The sequence below is a fragment of the Brachyhypopomus gauderio genome, chromosome 3 (assembly GCF_052324685.1).
Source record: "Brachyhypopomus gauderio isolate BG-103 chromosome 3, BGAUD_0.2, whole genome shotgun sequence".
Taxonomy (NCBI): Eukaryota; Metazoa; Chordata; class Actinopteri; order Gymnotiformes; family Hypopomidae; genus Brachyhypopomus; species Brachyhypopomus gauderio.
This window is the reverse complement of record NC_135213.1, coordinates 18,153,284-18,171,785: the sequence shown is the minus strand read 5'-3', so window position 1 is coordinate 18,171,785 and position 18,502 is coordinate 18,153,284. Positions and strand designations below refer to the sequence as shown.

General features: G+C 45.8%; 1 protein-coding gene across 5 annotated transcripts in view; it reads left to right on the top strand.

The window, feature by feature from the left end:
• Nucleotides 1-18,502, top strand: part of odad2 (outer dynein arm docking complex subunit 2) — a 52,241-nt gene that overhangs the window by 1,075 nt on the left and 32,664 nt on the right. For 4 of the 5 annotated variants that reach the window (XM_076999969.1, XM_076999968.1, XM_076999970.1 and 1 more), the window contains 10 exons: nucleotides 506-663; nucleotides 1,203-1,401; nucleotides 1,612-1,715; nucleotides 2,781-2,926; nucleotides 3,704-3,820; nucleotides 8,737-8,954; nucleotides 9,782-9,916; nucleotides 11,267-11,417; nucleotides 17,252-17,398; nucleotides 17,587-17,796. In XM_076999969.1, the coding sequence (XP_076856084.1) occupies nucleotides 506-663; nucleotides 1,203-1,401; nucleotides 1,612-1,715; nucleotides 2,781-2,926; nucleotides 3,704-3,820; nucleotides 8,737-8,954; nucleotides 9,782-9,916; nucleotides 11,267-11,417; nucleotides 17,252-17,398; nucleotides 17,587-17,796 (1,585 nt within the window). Of the gene's footprint in view, nucleotides 1-505; nucleotides 664-1,202; nucleotides 1,402-1,611; nucleotides 1,716-2,780; nucleotides 2,927-3,703; nucleotides 3,821-8,736; nucleotides 8,955-9,781; nucleotides 9,917-11,266; nucleotides 11,418-17,251; nucleotides 17,399-17,586; nucleotides 17,797-18,502 lie in introns of those variants that run through there. The other variant, XM_076999972.1, reaches the window with a different exon arrangement.

Below are 18,502 nucleotides of genomic sequence, written 5' to 3'. Positions count from 1 at the left end.
CTCCTAATGCGCTTTTACGCTTAGAGAGCTTATATTTATGCTGAATTTGTTAAACAGTTCACTGAGACACTGGCAAAGCTGCTTCGGGATACACTGGTGGTGGTTGTATTTGCCCATGTTTTATTTTTCTGCCAGTCTAATTCTACAAGCGATAAGTTATTATCCCTCTGCTGCTGGTACTTGATAAACCACACAAGTAGAGTCGGATATCACCCATTTAAATGTACAAAGCCCTCAGTGATTGTGTTACATCTCTGTTTATTTTCATGAAATAACATAATTAAAAGTGGAGTTCGTTTTGATTTATTGCATAGTCGATAAATCAGTTGGGGAGCTCTGGTTTGGATGGTGGTACAGTTATTTGACAGTTTCATCAGTTCTTTACAAATCATATTTATCCCCCATCTCAAAGAATGAATCTTTTTGGCTCCTAGACTTAGGAGCTTATCAGACAAATAATTAAACTGCTCCTCTCTTTAAGAGCCTGCATTTTCCTGTCTTTCAGTGGCTCTTGCGTGCAGTCGCGGGACAGTGATGGAGACGGCCGTCCCCTCCTCCAGCTGACTCCTCCCCACGTGTCCGTGTGCTGCTTTGACCAGCTGACCAGGCTGCTACAGCTGGCCAATGACAGGAAGCTCAAGGAGGTGCGAGCCTGCCTGGAAGGTACGCACCGCAGCAAGGCCCGCCACCAGTGGCGGACTTAGCAATTTGGGGGCTCAAGGCGAAATTACCTAGGGGGCCCATCAACATTAATATACGAGAAATAAGTTAGCTAGTCAGGGGGCCCCTACAGTGGGCTGCAGTGGGAGGGGCTCAAGGCAGTTGCCTAGCCACGCCTCTATGCAAAGACCGCCTCTGCCCGCCACTCACCTGCTCCAGGGTCTTACCTCCCATCTCCCTGATGTCTGTCTGTGAGTGCTGCTGTTGTGCTGGAGTGGACCATCACATTCGTTTGCTTAAGAGTAAAAGACTAGGAGGTTGTCAAATGCACATGTATTTAACTTGAATTTAAACCAGAGACAGATTTTTTTAGCAGTTACATCTGTGAGCTTCTGAGGTTACTGGCAGGCATTTGTGGAGACCATGTCATATGCTTTCATGAAACGTAAACGGGAAATACTTTCTTGTATTCCTACCTGTACATGACTATGAAGGGAAAATATTGGTGAAAGCTTTTTGAAGGGGCAGATGTGTTGGTGCAGCGAACAGGGACCCAGTGGTCCAGATGCTTGGTCCGACCTTTGCCATGGTGGAGGGAGAGGACTCGTCTACCCTGCGCCTCCTGGACAGGCTGAAGGAGGACAGCCAGAGTGGGGAGGTCGAGGTCGAAGTCAGACTGCTCCTCATCCTGCAGCAGCTGGACACACAGCTCCTCAGTAGCTCCCTCCAACAGCTGGCACAGTATGTCCACCCTAGAGCAGCACACACCGGCCTCCCACATACACTACCACCACAGCCAGCCACAGTCCAAGACCCCAACACAGAATGTGACTGCAGCCAATGGTTTTGTAGTGAGCAGCAACGCAAAACAACATTCTATTTTAAACAGCGACTGATGAGAGTGTGTGTGTGTGTGTGTGTGTGTGTGTGTGTGTGCGCGTGCATTTCCAGGGAGGTGAGTTTGAGCCCTGCTGCTGTGAGGCGTGATGTGGAGCTGCTGAAGCGTTTGTGTGCAGGGCCGGAGAAGGCTCTGAAGTCTGTGGACTACACATCAGGTCTACATTATCCTTCGTCCTCCTCTGCCTCGCACCCTTTCGTTTTCCTGCTCTCCAGCTCTTTCTTTCTGTCACTCACTCTATTTCAAACTCACTTTCACCTGCTGCTTGTAATGCATTCCAATATGGGCATGTTTTAGTCTCTCTCTCTCTCTCTCTCTCTCTCTCTCTCTCTCTCTCTCTCTCTCTCTCTCTTTTCTGTCTTTTTCTCATTCCTCAGTCTTCAAACCACTGCCATTAGTGGGCAATGTTGAATATCCTTTAAATATTAAATGCCTGTGTTTAAACTCCTTCAGTGTGGAATCCATTACATATGTCAGATTCTTCTTTACGAACAAATTCATCAAATTCACCTCTCCATCCTAAGAAAGGACAGATTTGCTATGCCATAACAGTTACCTGATCCTGGAGTGAAGAAGCGTGCCTGGCAAATTCTAAATGATGAATGCACCCACATTTGAAAAATGTGTCCCCCTACACCAGGGACAAATTGGAACCTTCTATGCAAATAATGTGGGAAGGGGGAGACCCAGAGAGGATGCACTGAGCGCTTTGGTGCATGTGGAAGTATTGGCGGGACTGTTTGGAGAGCGTGATTTATTTGGGGTGAAATCAGCGCACTCACACAGGCTGTCTGCAGTGGCTCCATTCTGAAGCACGATCAGTCATTCTCGCTGGCAGCCCTCTGGCAAGGATCCACAGCCCTGCTCACTGGTGTCTGTACCCTCTCAGCCTTCCACAGTGAACCGTATATTGCATAGACATCTCTTACCTGCTGAAGAGCAGAGGGACAATGATTGCCCTCTAATTTAGCAATCGAACATATGGTAGCCATTTCCTGGTTTGACAGACGATGCTTGATGTGCGTTTTCCCTAGTAATTATATTGCACAGACCTTTTTTTTTTCAACTGGGATCTTGGGAAATTATATGCATAATATAACATCTTCGTAAGCACTTCAGGCTTTTGTTTGCTCCCCAAAACCTCTGCAGACTCGTTATTCAAGGTTCTGACTGTGTTGCTGAGTGATGTGTTATGGACTCACCGTGATCTTGTGCTCAATAGACTCCGCAGGTTATGAGTTCAGCAACGGCTGCCGCTCACCTCCATCTAGTCAGGTGCATGGAGAGATCGCCTCTCTCCTCATTGAACCCTGCGACTCTGAACCACTCTTCATCACCTGCAGCACTGCTGGAGTCTTCCTCAATGCGGTGAGAAATACTCACCCAATAAACAATACAAAAAAAAGTATGTCTAAAAACGTCAATAAGCAGAATGATACTCCTTTTCTCATGATACTCTTTTACAACAGTCTGAAACTCAGACAAGCTAGCAATCCATGTAGGTCTAATCAGAGTGGAATGATGGTGGTGGGGTGATGGATCCCATCAGGATACTAAATGGTACAGCAGGGTTTTCCTACAAATGAAAAGTGTCAGCCCATCAAGGAAACTTAATGTCGTAAGATAATTTTTATGTGCCAACGGGCTGCTAATGAGCATGAAAGAAATACACAGACACATTTCCGAGTCATGAGGTAAGTGACATTGAGGAATTTAGATATTGCTTTGCAGTAGTGTGGTTCTGGGCCAGCATTGCCTCTTTAACTATGCTAAGTGTTTCAAACTGCCGCTCAAACTAAAATGTGTGTGTAATTAATCGAACGGAACACTTTACACACTGCAACAAATACTTCATTTCAGTACACTGGAGTAATTTGACACATTTTTTCCTCACACCCCCCCCCCCCCCTCCAAAAATGGTAAAAGTGAGTTTAATTGAAAAGAACCATTAATGATTGTAAAGTTCTAAGAATATCTGCATTGTTGAGAACAGGGGCTCCATGGAACAGTTGGAGATTCTTCCCTGTTGGTAGAGAGAGTCCCGGTGGGCAGAGTTTCAGGGGGGTGTGGGGCGGGGCGGGGGCTGGGGCTGGGACTCACCTAGCGTGCCTCTGACAGGGCCACCTTTGCCTGCTCATTCCACAGGGAGTCCAGCAAGAGGCTGAGGAGAAAGCTTGCGACAGAAGGAGCGATGTCCACAAAGACCTGGTCAGCCTTCTCAAGACCAAGTCCCGCCACTTTGCTAAAAGCATCAATAAGCAGGTATCATTGGTCAGAATTACAGAAGGCCTGTGGCATGAATTCCTGTACAGGAACATCACAAGTGTTTTAACTTCTGCAGAACTGAATCTCATTTTCTTGTGATTTCTTCCATAATACTCCATAATATAATGTTTTACTTTTAAATCCTTTTCCACCATGTGAACCAAATTTTATTTAAACAAGTATCAAGCTAATTTGTACTTGCAGAGGGACATTTACAAATATCTAGGAGGAAAGATGAATCATAGCTAGGCTAGGCAAGTGCCTTCACCAAGACTGAGCAAGACAGGTAGTGGTTTGTGAGAGGTTTTGGGGAGAGGTGTGTGTGTGTGTGTGTGTGTTTGTGTGTTAGTTAGGAGAGTGTTCATCCTTTCATCCTTCATGTCCCCCGAGAACACATGACATCATCCCGTGAGTAAGTCATCTTCATCTGACAGACACACGCAACCAATCAGGGCCAAGGCTGAGCTGTCTCGCATGCCCACGTTAAGATGGATGAGAGAACAGAGAGAGAGAGAGGGAGGGAGAGGAAAAGAGAGAGAGAGAGAGAGGGAGGGAAAGAAAAACATGCACACACAAACAGCACTGCTGTCGACCAAGCAAAGCTGGTCCATGTCTGCTCTCTCTCTCTCTCTCCATCCTGAACCTGCAGTGTGAAGTATGCACCCTCAGATTAATCACAGCTGACGAGAGTGGCGGACCGAGTGATGGGAAACCTGTGTCTGCTCTACACATCGCTGTGAGATAGTGTCTGCCTGTCACAACGAGAGAGAGCGAGAGAAACACACAGGGAGAGGTTTCTCCTTTGCTGTGCTGTTTTTCACATCATTGCAGTGTGAAAAAATTTGAAAATAGGCCCGTTATTTAAGCCGAAAGAATTGAATGCACTTTTAAAATATCAATGACTCATTCGGCCGTGTAGTATCTGGACTAAGTGACTTGATAAATTAACAAATCTGTGTTTAATAATGACTTCAAGCTGTGAAAAAAACCCTTATTTATCATTTTGAGAATTTAAAGGGCTTCTTACCAGTGATTTGTTGTAAACATGTATCATTTTTCTTACTTATTGACATTTACAGACAATATATATCAAAATATATTTATTTACATATAAAAAATAAATAAACTGAAATGTCCTAATAGACTAAGTGTTCCCAGTATTTTTTTAACTGCCTATGTAAGTAGGAGAGAGAAACAAATGCCTTCTTATGGATGCAAACAAGGGCTCCAGTCCAAGATGTACTTTTCATTCCTTTAAACAAAATCTTTAGATCCATCCTGATGGGTTATGCTGACTGTTGGCAGTTTTAATTTTGTCCTTGAGCTATCGGACCGGAATCTCTATCACACAGATTTCCTTTTATGTTTTCTTGCTTAAATTACGGTGACGTTATCTCACTGCAAGATATCGTTAACAGATGGGAAATGCGGTTCATGTCTGGCCACTGTTGCAGTGACTGCAACACATGGCTATTGCACCGGCCGCTCCGTTATCTGCTCTGTTGTTTGTTTTGTGTCCGCACTGCTGTCCGCTCTGTTGTCTGCATTGCCAGCTGCTCTGTTGGCTGCTCCACTAACCACTCCTCAATAACTACCGTGCTGCACTTCTGTAAGTTTCCTTGAGGACAGAAACTCTATCATCCTCCACTGCTTCAGTGTCTGAGGCCAGTGGCTGAGACACAGATCAAGTTTATCCCAGTATGACAAAAGCTCTTTCAATAGAGCTTTCCAAGTAAAACTGTGTTGGAGTCCAGCAGAATGCTTCATTTTTGCGAATCTGAAGGCACTTGCCTTGAAGCTCTGCTCACTGTGCTGCCTGTAGAGGGGCTCCGGGGCCAGGGGGGAGCCGAGCCAGTGAGGTGGGCCCAAGCAGAAGTGATTTGCGTCCAAAGCTTTTATACCTTCAGCAAACAGCAAATGAGTGGTCCGACCCAAGGGCTCAAAAATAACTTTGGAGGCTTATGCGCTTGTCAGGTTGATGTGTTGTAGTTGTCACACCACTGGAAACTTCAGAAAGTTGTTCATTTGTCACCTTGGTTGACTGCCTCCAGCTGAAAGATATTGTTCCACTGCTGTTTCATCTAGTGCACTTTTAGAACCTGTTAAAGGTTGTCTAAGGTCTGCTTTGACCAGAAAATAGTGTTATCACAGCAGAATGAATAGGCTTTGCGTCTGGCCGTTATAAGCTGCACTTTGGCTGTGTGCAGAGTAGCCCAAGTCCAGAATAAGGCACATAATCTGGTTGTGGAGCTGGAGCTTGGCTCTGTGAGTGGGGCTGTGGAAGGAGCAGTAAGACTGGGCATGTGTTAGTGGTCTTGGCTGGATTATGAGTGGCAGGGAATAGAAAGACTTTATTATTCTCTGAGGATAAGATGCCAGGCATCCGTGCATGCGGGCATGTGTGTGTGTTTGTATGAGGTTGCATGTGGGTATGCATGTGTGTGTGTGTGTGTTAAAAGCTTTCCAAGCTTTCATGTTTTATGGTGCCGGTGGTGGGAGCCATAGGCACAGTCTGCTGATGATGATTGACAGATGGACTCTAAAGAAAAGAGGCTGAGAGCCTCAGAAACACTCGGTGTAGATCAGGCATCAGTTTCTTTCTCCTGACACTGTTGTCTGCTGGTCCAGCTCTATGTATCCCTGTCCCCACCTCTCATTTTCCTAATCATACTCGCAGACCAAGAACTAAGGACACGCTGTATGTGTCCTCGTTTCACATTCAGCTGAGGAATCTCAGACTGACGTTTGTTCTCCCAAGTTGTCCTCTCGCCAGACATTCATCGATTGACTCATCGATTGACCCATCAAGCAACTAGCAGTGTGGTGGGGACCTCTGCCATGTGAATGTGCTTCACCCCAGAGGCTCATTTCCTCTGGATCCTGGGTTGCAGTAATAAGTCGACTCCAACGCACTGCCTCAATCCAGCTTGCAGGCCCTGATTACAGCACCCGGAGCTGCACCCGCGCTCCTGCTCAAAGCCCCTGCCAAAAACAACAGTCTCTATCTCCTAACACATCAGCTCCTCTGAAAGCCCAGGCCTTTTCACACTTATTAGATCAGACACGCGCAGCCAAGCAGGCCCAGGCGGGCCGGAGCAGAGGCAGGCTCCCATCAGGGAAATGCAATCAAGCTGTCCGACATGAGCCGCATTTGAAGGCGTTGTTGTGTAAAGTTCATGATTAGCATGTCTCTTACATTAGCATGTGTGGTCAAACGCTGACACACAGCGAGAGGGGTGATCCTTTAAACACTCTCCCTCTGGATTCTTTCTTTTCTTTTTTTCTTATGTGTTCTAGACCCTCTTTTTTCCATGTATCTACACTGTTAGGCCAATTTAAAAGGACGAGCCGGAGGGGGCCGAGGTACTGTTGTGGTCTGTCTGGAGGTGCCTGTGCAAAAGATTTTTAAGTTAAGAACCGCAAGCTCTTTGGGCACGCTGCACTGGTCTTTGGCTGATCCTCTCTGCTCCGAACTGGAAGGCTGCCATTTCGTCTTGAACGTTCTTGGGCCGAGCTGTAACAGGTACATCAAATAAAGGTGGGTGGAGTGGACCGTGGAGCTCTGGAGATCCCCACAGCTGGTCCAAACATTGGCCATTTTGGGCTTTTTTATAACATACCAGCTTGTGGGACGAAGAGGGTGTGCTTGGCAGAAGCCGAGCTCCCACGGTTATTCAGCGTTGCCGCTGTTCACCCTTGCTCTTCTCTCTCTCTCTCTTTAAACGTGTGGCTCACGCTGTCCCACACTACTCTGGTCAAACGGGAGGAGGATGGTGGTCTGTGCTGCGTGGCAGGGGTGTGTGTCATTAGAAAGCAGCCCTGCCTGTGCACACTCGGTGTGGATGCCGTTGGCATGCTTCCTGAGGTAGTAAAGGAGTGTGACCTTCACCACGTCAAAGATGATCAGGGAATGTCCGGGCTACAAAGGCTGCACTGATGCGGTGCCAGGGTGCATGCTACAGCTCACGGAATGTACAGAATCAACAAGCCATTCATATTGTCCGGCCAGCTAATGTACTAGGCCTCTCTGCTGCAGCCTGGGAAATGTGGTCCTGGTTTTTTTGGTTTGTTTTTTTTTTTTTATGTTTTTTCCTCTTCATTTATTCCCCATCTTCCAGTATGGAGAATGTTTTTGTCCCCTCCATTTCCTAAGGCAGTGGCCGGTGGACAGCGGTGGTTTTACAGAGCAGAGGAGTGCGGTGATACAACTCCGTCAGTGTGATTTAGTTTTAACACATCTTAACCAGATGAGCGGGCCAGACCTGCACGGAGCTGCGATGCGTCTCCCCACTAATGCAATAAAGTAGCAACATGTCAGATGTAGCCTGGAAAGTATGTCGCTGCGCATCATCACAGTTGCCCTCAAAAGGAACCAGAGAGTTAAGAGTCATTCAGGGGAACAGCTCTCTAATTCCCTCATTCAGGGGAACAGCTCTCTAATTCCGTCATTCAAGGGAACAGCTCTCTAATTCCCTCATTCAAGGGAACAGCTCTCTAATTCCCTCATTCAGGGGAACAGCTCTCTAATTCCGTCATTCAAGGGAACAGCTCTCTAATTCCCTCATTCAGGGGAACAGCTCTCTAATTCCCTCATTCAAGGGAACAGCTCTCTAATTCCCTCATTCAGGGGAACAGCTCTCTAATTCCCTCATTCAAGGGAACAGCTCTCTAATTCCCTCATTCAGGGGAACAGCTCTCTAATTCCCTCATTCAGGGGAACAGCTCTCTAATTCCCTCATTCAGGGGAACAGCTCTCTAATTCCCTCATTCAGGGGAACAGCTCTCTAATTCCCTCATTCAGGGGAACGGTTCTCTTTAACATCCCAATTTGTTAAGCTTGACTATCAGTGCAAATTAAAACAGGTCCTTTCCCAAATATCTCCTTTTTTTTCTTTTCTTAAACTACTCTTCAGGACTTTGTCGTTCAAGAAGAACCTCCGACCACTCTGGAACCACATGTGGAAGCTGTTGATGTAGAGGCAGCAAGCCAAACCCTGAGACTGCACGAGCATCAGGAGAAGAATGCGCTCAAGAAGGCGAGACAACAGCCTGCCCCGAACAAGTCAGGCAGTGAGAAGAAATTAGAACCATCTTTGAAATGGAAGAACCTCGGCCTGCAGTCGCCTCATGAGTGAGAGTCCTATCTTAGCACACTATGAAGAATCCCACAAAAGAGACACGACAGAGCCAGGCCAGGGCATTCAGGCCTCACTGGTGGCTGCTGATGTACCAGGGTGTGTGTGTGTGTGTGTGTGTGTGTGTGTGTGTGTGTGTGTGTGTGTGTGTGTGTGTGTGTGTGTGTGTATGTGTGTGTGTGTGTGTGTGTGTGTGTGTGTGTGTGTGTGTGTGTGTGTGTGTGTGTGTGTGTGTGTGTGCGCGCGCGTGTGTGTGTGTGTGTGTGTGTGTGTGTGTGTGTGTGTGTGTGTGTGTGTGTGTGTGTGTCACTGTGGTTTGTTCACACACACACACACACACACACACACCAGTGGGTCGTCACTTGCAGGCGTTAATGGTCATATTCTCAGCATGGCACCAGTGAGCCGCTGAACCAGCTGATAAATCTGCACTCAGGCCTCCCATATCCCACTCCAGCATCCACACACACCTCCACACGCCTCCACACGGCCTCCACACTCCTCCACACTCCTCCACACGCCCCCACACGCCTCCCTGCTAGCTACAGCTTCTGTTTTAGCTCGCTTTCCCTTTGGCCACATGTCTTCATTTGAGAGAATGTTTTTAATCTTTTTTCATCATCTTCATCTTATTTTCTTTCATTAACCAAGCAAATATTGAAAACAAATTAGAAAACTACAGGAAATGCTCTGTCAAGGATAACATTCTGTTATCTGGGATAATATGGATAATTCTTTTAGGAAGTGTCTTTTTTATTGGCCTAAGTGTACATGGCACAAGTATGGTGGTAATTAGTGTTGAGTGGTTTTGTTTTCTATGTAGAGTGGCTGAGGAAAAGAAGGCAAGAAAAAGTGGTGGAGAGAGAGCCACAGAAAGCCAGAGGAAGTCTCCCAGGTCAGAGAGCAAAGTGAAGGCCAGCAGATCCCCCTTACCAGGCCGACTGTCTTCTTCCAAAATGTAAGTGATGATAGCCTCATTCACAGCTCACCACAGACTGATTCAGAGCTGATTTGATTCACCACGGGCTGATTCAGAGCTAACTTGATTCATAGCTCACTGATTCACAGGCCGGTGGGGGAGCAGGATGTTGACCTATCCTGCAGCCACTGCAGGTTAATGAGACCTGGGTAACTCCTTCTGCTGCCTGTCTGCCTGCCTGTCTGTCTGTCTGCCTTCTTGCCTGTCTCTGTCATCTCTCCAGCTGTCCCCACACACTGTGAGTGCTCCCAGTATAACTGCCCTGTCTGTAAAGCACCTGAGGCGTGACTGGTTTCCACTCCTCTGCTCCTCTCCTGCCCTCAGGCAGCTTCACTGGCTCTCTGTGATTCACACAACAGCCTGAGGCACCAACCAGAAAGGAAGGGACCCCCCCCTCCCCACAGGCAGCCCAAATACAGGCCTATATAGCTCGATCATTTACACCCACATCTCTAAACGTACAAATACTCCCGCCTCCACGACATGATATTCCAAGACTGTCCCTGTGGTTCTGTCCAAGACTGTCCCTGTGGTTCTGTCCAAGACTGTCCCTGTGGTTCTGTCCAAGACTGTCCCTGTGGTTCTGTCCAAGACTGTCCCTGTGGCCCTCTCCATCCAAGACTGTCCCTGTGGTTCTGTCCAGAGCTGCGACCTGCACTGTGTTCCTGATGCTCTCGTGCTCTTTTATGGGCAGCTGTGTTTTTGGTGTATGTGGGGATAATCTTGAGGAGAAATCTCTGCAGGTCTCTGATGGCCACTTGAGTGTCTCTCCCTCTCTCTCCCTCTCCCTCTCTCTCCCTCTCCCTCTCTCCCTCTCCCTCTCTCTCCCTCTCCCTCTCTCTCCCTCTCCCTCTTTCTCCTGCTGCTTAGGTTAAGCCAGTGGTTTAAGATGACACTTCAGATACACTGTTGAGTTGTGATGGCCCTTTTGTTGAACAGATTTAGCATGAATGCTTTTCACAGCACACTGCAGCAATGTGCGTCGGTGTTCGGAGTCAGTGACCCTTTTCACAACACACAGAGGTACTCTGCATCGGCGCTCGGGGTCACTGCCGTTTCTGAGGCAGTGCGTCAGTGCTTGTGGTCAGTGACATGGCTCTGAGATGACCCCTGAGGCACATCTCTCAGAGCAGATGGGCTCGTCACCGTGTAGTCTCACGCTGAGGGCTTGATGTCGTTTTAGTCTCAGCATCTCATGCTTCCAGTTTCAGTGCTAACATGTAATTACCTTCTGACATGCTGTGGATGAAGGCCATGACCAGACTGCGCGTGTGTGCACGCATGCGTGCATTCATGTGTGGGTGTGCTTGCATGTGTGTGTGTTTGTAGTAAGACCTCAGGTGGAGGAACAGGGACTGAAGACTTCAGTGCGAGCTCGTCTGAGAGTGATGGTGATGAAGAGTCTGAGAGGCGAGGAGAGAGCCACACTGACCTGCCCTCTGACTACTGGCAGATTCAGAAGCTAGTCAAATACCTAAAGGTATACACACACACACACACACACACACACACACACACACACACACACACACATATATATATATATATATATATATATATATATATATATATATATATATATATATATATATATATATATATATACACTATATATACTATATATACACTATATACTATATACTTATACTATATATACACTAACCCACTTCTAAATATAGAAATTTGTCATTGATCTACATTCTCCATGCTCTAATACCTGAATTTTTGAGTGCACACATATTGTTATGTCTTGCAATGTTTCCTCAGCTCTAGTTCACATGGATTCCTCTAAGATCTTATAGAACTTGTCCACAACTAGGCCCAATTATTGTTTTTGTTTTGATGTTCTTTTTTTGTGTGCTTATGAAATGCAATCATCCAGCTGTCTGTTCACATGGTATAATAACTTTAAAAATGTATTTGAGTGTAAGAGCAGCAGACTCTTGATTCTCTGTGGGCAGCCACATCTCTAATCTTGTGTATTTTTTCACTATACTTGAATGATGCAAAATATAAAAAGTATATTAATGTCTTCATCAAACAGTTAATTTCTTAAGTGCAGCTATGATAATGTGCTTTCTAACATGGCTTTTGTGGATACCCAAATTAGGGTTGACACACGTAGTGTGGGAAACCTATTGTAATTATATAAATATTTGCTTAATATCAAGTTTTTTAATTAATGTGTGTTTTTTACTTTTACGTCTGTGCATTTGCGTGCGTGTGTGTGTGTGTGTGTGTGTTTGTGTGTATGTATGCGTGTGCATTCCTGCCTGTGTGTGTGCGTGTGTTTGTTTGTGTGTGAGGGGGTATGAGAGAGAGAGAGAGAGAGAGAGAGAGATGTAAGCCTGTAGCCGTGTTGTAGCCACCTCTGCTTCGCCATGTGCCAATGTTTGAGCGTTGAGACATGCACATGGGGAGAATTAGTGTGTCCAAGCAGCAGAGTGTGTTATTAAGCCCTGAGCTGCCCTGGCAGCACTCCGCTGCAGGATTACCTCCCCCAGCTCCTTAACTGCTCCACACATACCCCACATCCAACCACATGATGTCACGCCAGCTACATGACAGGCTTTGCAGCATATCACACACTTCAAACGGCTCCGCCAAAGAGGACGGGTATTCTGGCAGTGGTTTGTGCCAGTAAGGCCAATCATCTTAGATGGATGAGAGTGTTGGGTCTAGGTCATATGCGCACAAATAATCTACTTTCCCACCCCTAATTTGACAGACGCTTGTTATTTCCTAGTTGCCAAGCGCTGGTGGGCGTGTCTTGGAGAAGGGTCTGCAGATTAAACCCAGCGGGGCGGTTGGTTCAGGCGTCCTAAGCACCTGCCCTGTGTATTTGAAGAAGATGTTTAATAGGATCGTCTCCATGAGCACTAAATCATCGTAGAAAAACAACCAAGCCAGGTTCAGGCACAGGTAGATATTTTTAGCGGAGCAGAACCCCAGATAATGAATGTGAATTATCCACAGGGAGTCATTCATCTTCTCTCTTAAAAATAAACAAAGGAACCAGTCATTTAATAAGAGACATGGTTCATCTCTGAGGAGCATGTGTGTCCCTTATCAGTCAATTAACCTTTGTTTGGCTTATTTAGGTCAAAATGAGGAGTTCAGATGTTCGTGGTGGGACGTGTTTGGAGGTGTGTTGGTTATAGTGGATCTCTTCAGACTGGACTGACTGTGTCTGTAATGTGCCCTACTCCAGGTCTATCTGTCTGGAAACCGCACGTCCCCTTATTTATGAGGGTTTATCCAGTAGCACACTTATAATGTCATTACCATCAGAAGCCGAAACACAGCTTGTGCCAAACTAAATATCTGTTTTATTTTTGGAGTCAAATTTCCCCTTTTTTCTCCACTCTTTTTCTTGTTCTTTTGCCAGCATATAGTCCAGTATTTGTATTTCAAGGAACATTTTTCATAAAGTGTTGCTTGAATGGCTTGACTGGTGGTGATGTATTTATTTACCATTGGACTTGTATGGCATACAGTGTCAGTGCTGCACATTACTACATCTTTGCCTTTTAGTACATATGTACAGAAGATACACATCACATGTACATGCACAGACAGACTCCGTGACCATGTCAGTCTACACTGCAGGTGTTTATTTTTTTAGATCCAGATCAGTGGCCTTTCATTAGGTGGAACTGGAGTTAAATGGTAAACAGTGGTTTATGTAAGGGAATCCGAACACACTTTTAGTTTAGCCCTATTTGTAAGGTTCCACTCTGGTCTTCATTTGCTTGCAAGTTGCTTGAATCCTTTGTGATCTAATACTCTTACCAGACCAAAAAAATGAATGACCAAGTTATACTGCAAGGTTGCCTGTGTGTGCTCAGGAAGTGAAGCTTATCTTAGGAAGACTTAGTGCAGTAAGACTTACTTCTTAGTTATGGAGCCCTGAATATTCATACTGACCTGACAAGTCAGACATACGACAACTGCATATCTCAGAAAGGGAATCTTGTCAGTTAAACTCCAAAAGTAATGCTCTCAGTGCAAGTTCAGCAAAACATGTGATTGAGAAATTAAGCTAATTCTTACTAATCGGTGTTGTGAGCTGCAAGTTCTAAGGTTGTGTATGATGGGCAGTAGCGTCTGCTTATCCGTTAAACTCCATATTGAAGTTTTGCCCCCTCTACTGGTCAGCATGAGTACTGTGTGCATGCCCGTTTATGAAGCCGTGTAGTTTACTCAGCTGCATATGAAAGGGAGAAATAGAGGGCTGAGTTGGCCACAGTGGCTCGAGGACTTTGTATCATCTAAGGGATCATAACCTACAGACACACTTGTGTCGTTGCAGTATGCCTTGCAACACTAGGAGGGAGACCTTTTATGAGCTCTTCTGTGAGTGTTTGTGTGTGTTTGTGTGCCTGTGTGTCTCACAGTACTTGTAAAAACATACAAATTCAGCTTTTGTAGATGAAGTTAATACCATCCATTAAATTTGATACCACGTCGCTCTTAAATCAGCAGGACCTCTCTCTCGCTCCCCAACTGCTGAATCTGGGCTGCGTCCTGTGTAAATCATTTATACAGGAGTCTTTATCTTGCACTGGAGAGTTGGCTGTTTAATTGAGGATAAATGATCAAATCTCGGCGAGCTCCTCTCTTGCACACCTTCATAAATTAGCTTTAGCGCGAGTGTTGCGCCACCCTGCTCGCTGCTGCGTGGTCTCGCGTCTAGAAAGCCTCGCGCCAGGAGCCGACAGCTGTCTCTCTTTCTCTTCACCGCAACCTCTCTCTGTCCCTGCACCCCCCCCCCCCCGACCTCTTCTCACTGTCTGTCTCCATCTGTCTCTCACATGATTACAGTGACTCTACCCAAGTTCACAGATCTCCATCCATTTATCACTGTTTGTTACTGTTTGTCATCTTTTCTGTCATCGATGTGTCACCTCTTTCTCCCGATTTGACACTCTCTCTGTCTGTCATGTCGGTCACTCCCTCTCTCCTCTGTTTTCCTCGCTCCCTGCAGTGTGAGCTGGGTATAGACAGGCTGGGTTTACTACGTAACCTGTGATGAAGTCGTGCTGCTTCTTCAGGATGGAATTTCCAGGCACACTCTGTCTGGACCCACACTGGTGCTGTGACCTGAACTCTGTGGCTTAGCCTGAGGAGTGTCTCAGAGCGCCTGTGTGTCCAGACACAGGGCTGCCTTTCAGCCCCAGTGGGTTTAGTGCACTGCTTCTCATCCTGGGGGGTTGAGAGAGGTTTTAGTGCAGCTGCATGGCAGCATCAAGTGTGGGCGCATCCTGTGGCTCTGTCACACTCTAAGCAGGTGTTCAGGACCTCATAACCCTCAACATTTTGTTTGTCTGTTCATGTTTTGTTTACATGGCTTGCTTCTTTTACAGTACAATCTCTTAAAAAATACAATTCAATTAAAAATTTTAATTCAAACAGAAAATAAATAAAATACTAATAATATTCAGCGTTTGCTTGATGGAGTGAGGTGGCTTTGTTGGCAGGTCTGATATTCTCCCTGTGTGTGTGTCAGGGTTTTGCTGGAGTGGAGTTTTGTATCACATCTGTCTTTCAGACCACAGTAGTATCAGAGACTTGCATTATAAGGGGCATTCAGATGTTCATAGAGTTTTAAAGAATGTTCACAGCACTTTGAGGCCAAACCTGGCAAGATAGCAAAAATGAAAGTTTGTTCACTCACTTCCTTTCTCTGTGTTGAAGTCTCTCATATCAGTTGTAAACCTTGCATTTTTTTTCCACAAGCTCTATTGCTAACTTACTGTATCCTTTGAAGAAAGAGAGAGTGTTGAGGAGAGAGAGTGGTGGATTCACCACAGCTACTGGTTCACATTTAGGCCAGGACTTTAATATGGACAACACATGTGACCCCCCCCCCCCAGCTTCAGTTCTCCCACTCTGAGATTCTGATGCATCAGTTTGCACATCTGGGCTAATCACCTCTGCTAACGGGGCTCGTCAGCCTGTCTTACTGCTCGTATGTGTCCTCCCAACCTCTCACCACTGCGGGCTCATCCTGCTGGCTCTTCTGGACCATCTGCTGCTAATATCCAAATATCTCACGTGCACTCGCTCCAGGCTCAGGCTGAGGTTTGGGTTTTTCTGTATGTTTGTTTGTGCCTTTGTGTCCTCTGGGACTCAGGTTGAATCTGTCTGTGTGTCTAATACGTCTGCATGAATAGCCCTCCACTCCCTACGCAGTGCTTGATCTGCCGTTCATTTACCAAAAAAGACGGAGAGAAAGGAACAGTAGGAGTGATTGTTCACGTGCCAGAAGATTTGACTTTAGGATTTCAGTGTCACATTTCAAAGTGGAGCAGCACGACTAGTATTCCAGGAGCTTAGTGATGTCTGGCGGACCCGATGCACAGAGTGTCTGCCTCAGTCAGGGGGGAGGGCAGGCCTGCCTTTGTTTGCATTCATCAGTGAAGAGACATTCATGTGAAAGTGAAATCTGCACATGTTCCACTAGACTAGGTCGCTTTGTTCAGGACCATAGTTTGAATAAACCAAACAGCAATTGGCATTCAGATTGTATCTGGTTTGTGTGTGTGAGTGTGCCGTGTGCGTGCGTATACGTGTGCGTGTCCGTGTGCATGCGTGCGTGCGTGTGCGCATATATATATATATATATATATATATATATATATATATATATATATATATATATATGTACACACACACACATTATGTATGTATGTTCTTTCCCCATGTTGGAATGTTGATATTACTAAAGTGGTCAACACATCCTCAATTTTAGTAACTGTAATCATTTTTTACAAATAGACAAAAAGAGCAAAACCACAGCGTTCTCTCTCAGAACTGTTTGCACAGAAGCCCATTCCAACAAATGCCACATGTTTGGTTCTTACTCAGCTCTCAGATGGATAACCAAGCGCAAAGCACCGTGTGTATGGTAACTGTCAAAACAGAGCGCTGTCTGAGTCACAGTCATTATTGTGTCAGGTCGTTCAGTGCCTGTCTCGTAATTACTCAGTTAGATCATTGTCTACTGTTCTACAGACGCAGCCGGAGTCTTCCCTATCATCTGTATCAAATGATGTCTCCCTGACCATGTTTATAGGCATAATCCCAAACACTTACACATGCACATGTGCACGCGTGCACACACACACACACACACACAAACGCACACATATCCACGCACAAATACCTATTAAACGAAATCTTTGTATCTCTTCATATTTATTTTTCTTCATTCTATGATTTCTATGATTCTATTATAGTTTCATTTAGTACATTTTTTATACTTTTTTTTTGTATTCCTGCATGTGTGCACGTGCGTATGTGTGTGCACAGGTAGGTAATCAGACAGCCACAGTGATTGCTCTGTGTTCAATGCGGGACTTCAACCTGGCCCAGGAGGCCTGTCAGCTGGCCATCCGAGACGTGGGGGGGCTGGAGGTGCTTATCAACCTGCTGGACACAGACCAGATTAAGTGTAAAGTGAGTGCCTTCATATCCTGCTTTCAGGATATCAGGAACATTTTGTATATAGTAATGTGCTACTTGGAGCCGTGGTCTCACTTTCACCCCAGTAAAGTTCTGTATATACTGAACCGTTTTAGCATTTTAGGAAAAATTCATCTTTTTGATTCAGCTCGATGTGGCTGTTCCCTCTTCGTCTCTAACAGATTGGATCTCTCAAGATCCTAAAGGAGATCAGTCAGAGCTCGCAAATTCGGCGGGCCATCGCTGACCTCGGGGGTCTGCAGACCATGGTGCTCATCTTGGACTCCCCAGACAAAGAGTTGAAATGCCTAGCTGCAGAGACCATTGCCAACGTAGCCAGATTCAAGAGAGCACGCAGGACCGTGCGCCAGTCCGGTGGCATCAAGAGGCTGGTGAGTGCATGTGCGTGTGTGTGTGTGTGTGTGTGTGTATGTGTGTGTGGTTTATAACCTCTAATTAGTAGACTCTTAATGGCACTCATGTTTACTACTGTGCGAAATGAGAGATTAGTGCTACGAGTCCAGCAGCCCACTAATAAATGGCTTTGCACTTTCCTCATTGCAAAGAACATGCACACATGTGCCCCAATGGTGTAGACTTTACCCACCTGTTTCTCCACACATTCTGCATCCTCTCTCTCTCTCTCTCTCTCTCTCTCTCTCTCTCTCTCTCTCTCTCTTTCTCTCTCTCCCTCTGCCCTTCTCGTTTTATTGCCCTACTTCAAAGGCAGTGCAGTTCAGGTAAAAACAGATTGAATATCACTTTGCCCCTCGTCCTGACGTGCATGTTTATTGACGGAGTGACGCTTGGTATGATTAGAGCTCATGGGTTTCCCTGCTCTGTATATTTATACGGATCCAGACTCGGACGTAGTCAGTGCAGCCATCACAGATTAGTTCCACTTAAAGAACCAGACCACCGCAGCACTGCATATGTGTAATGCTGTAGTAGATTGCTGACTGTATTACATCACATAAAAGGAAATTCACACGTTTCCCTTTTAAGACTCTGGTAGGTATTTGTTAAGTATGACAGAGTTGTCTAAGGCTGAATTCAAAGTTTTGAAAGTAACAGAAAAACACAATAATAATGCAATAC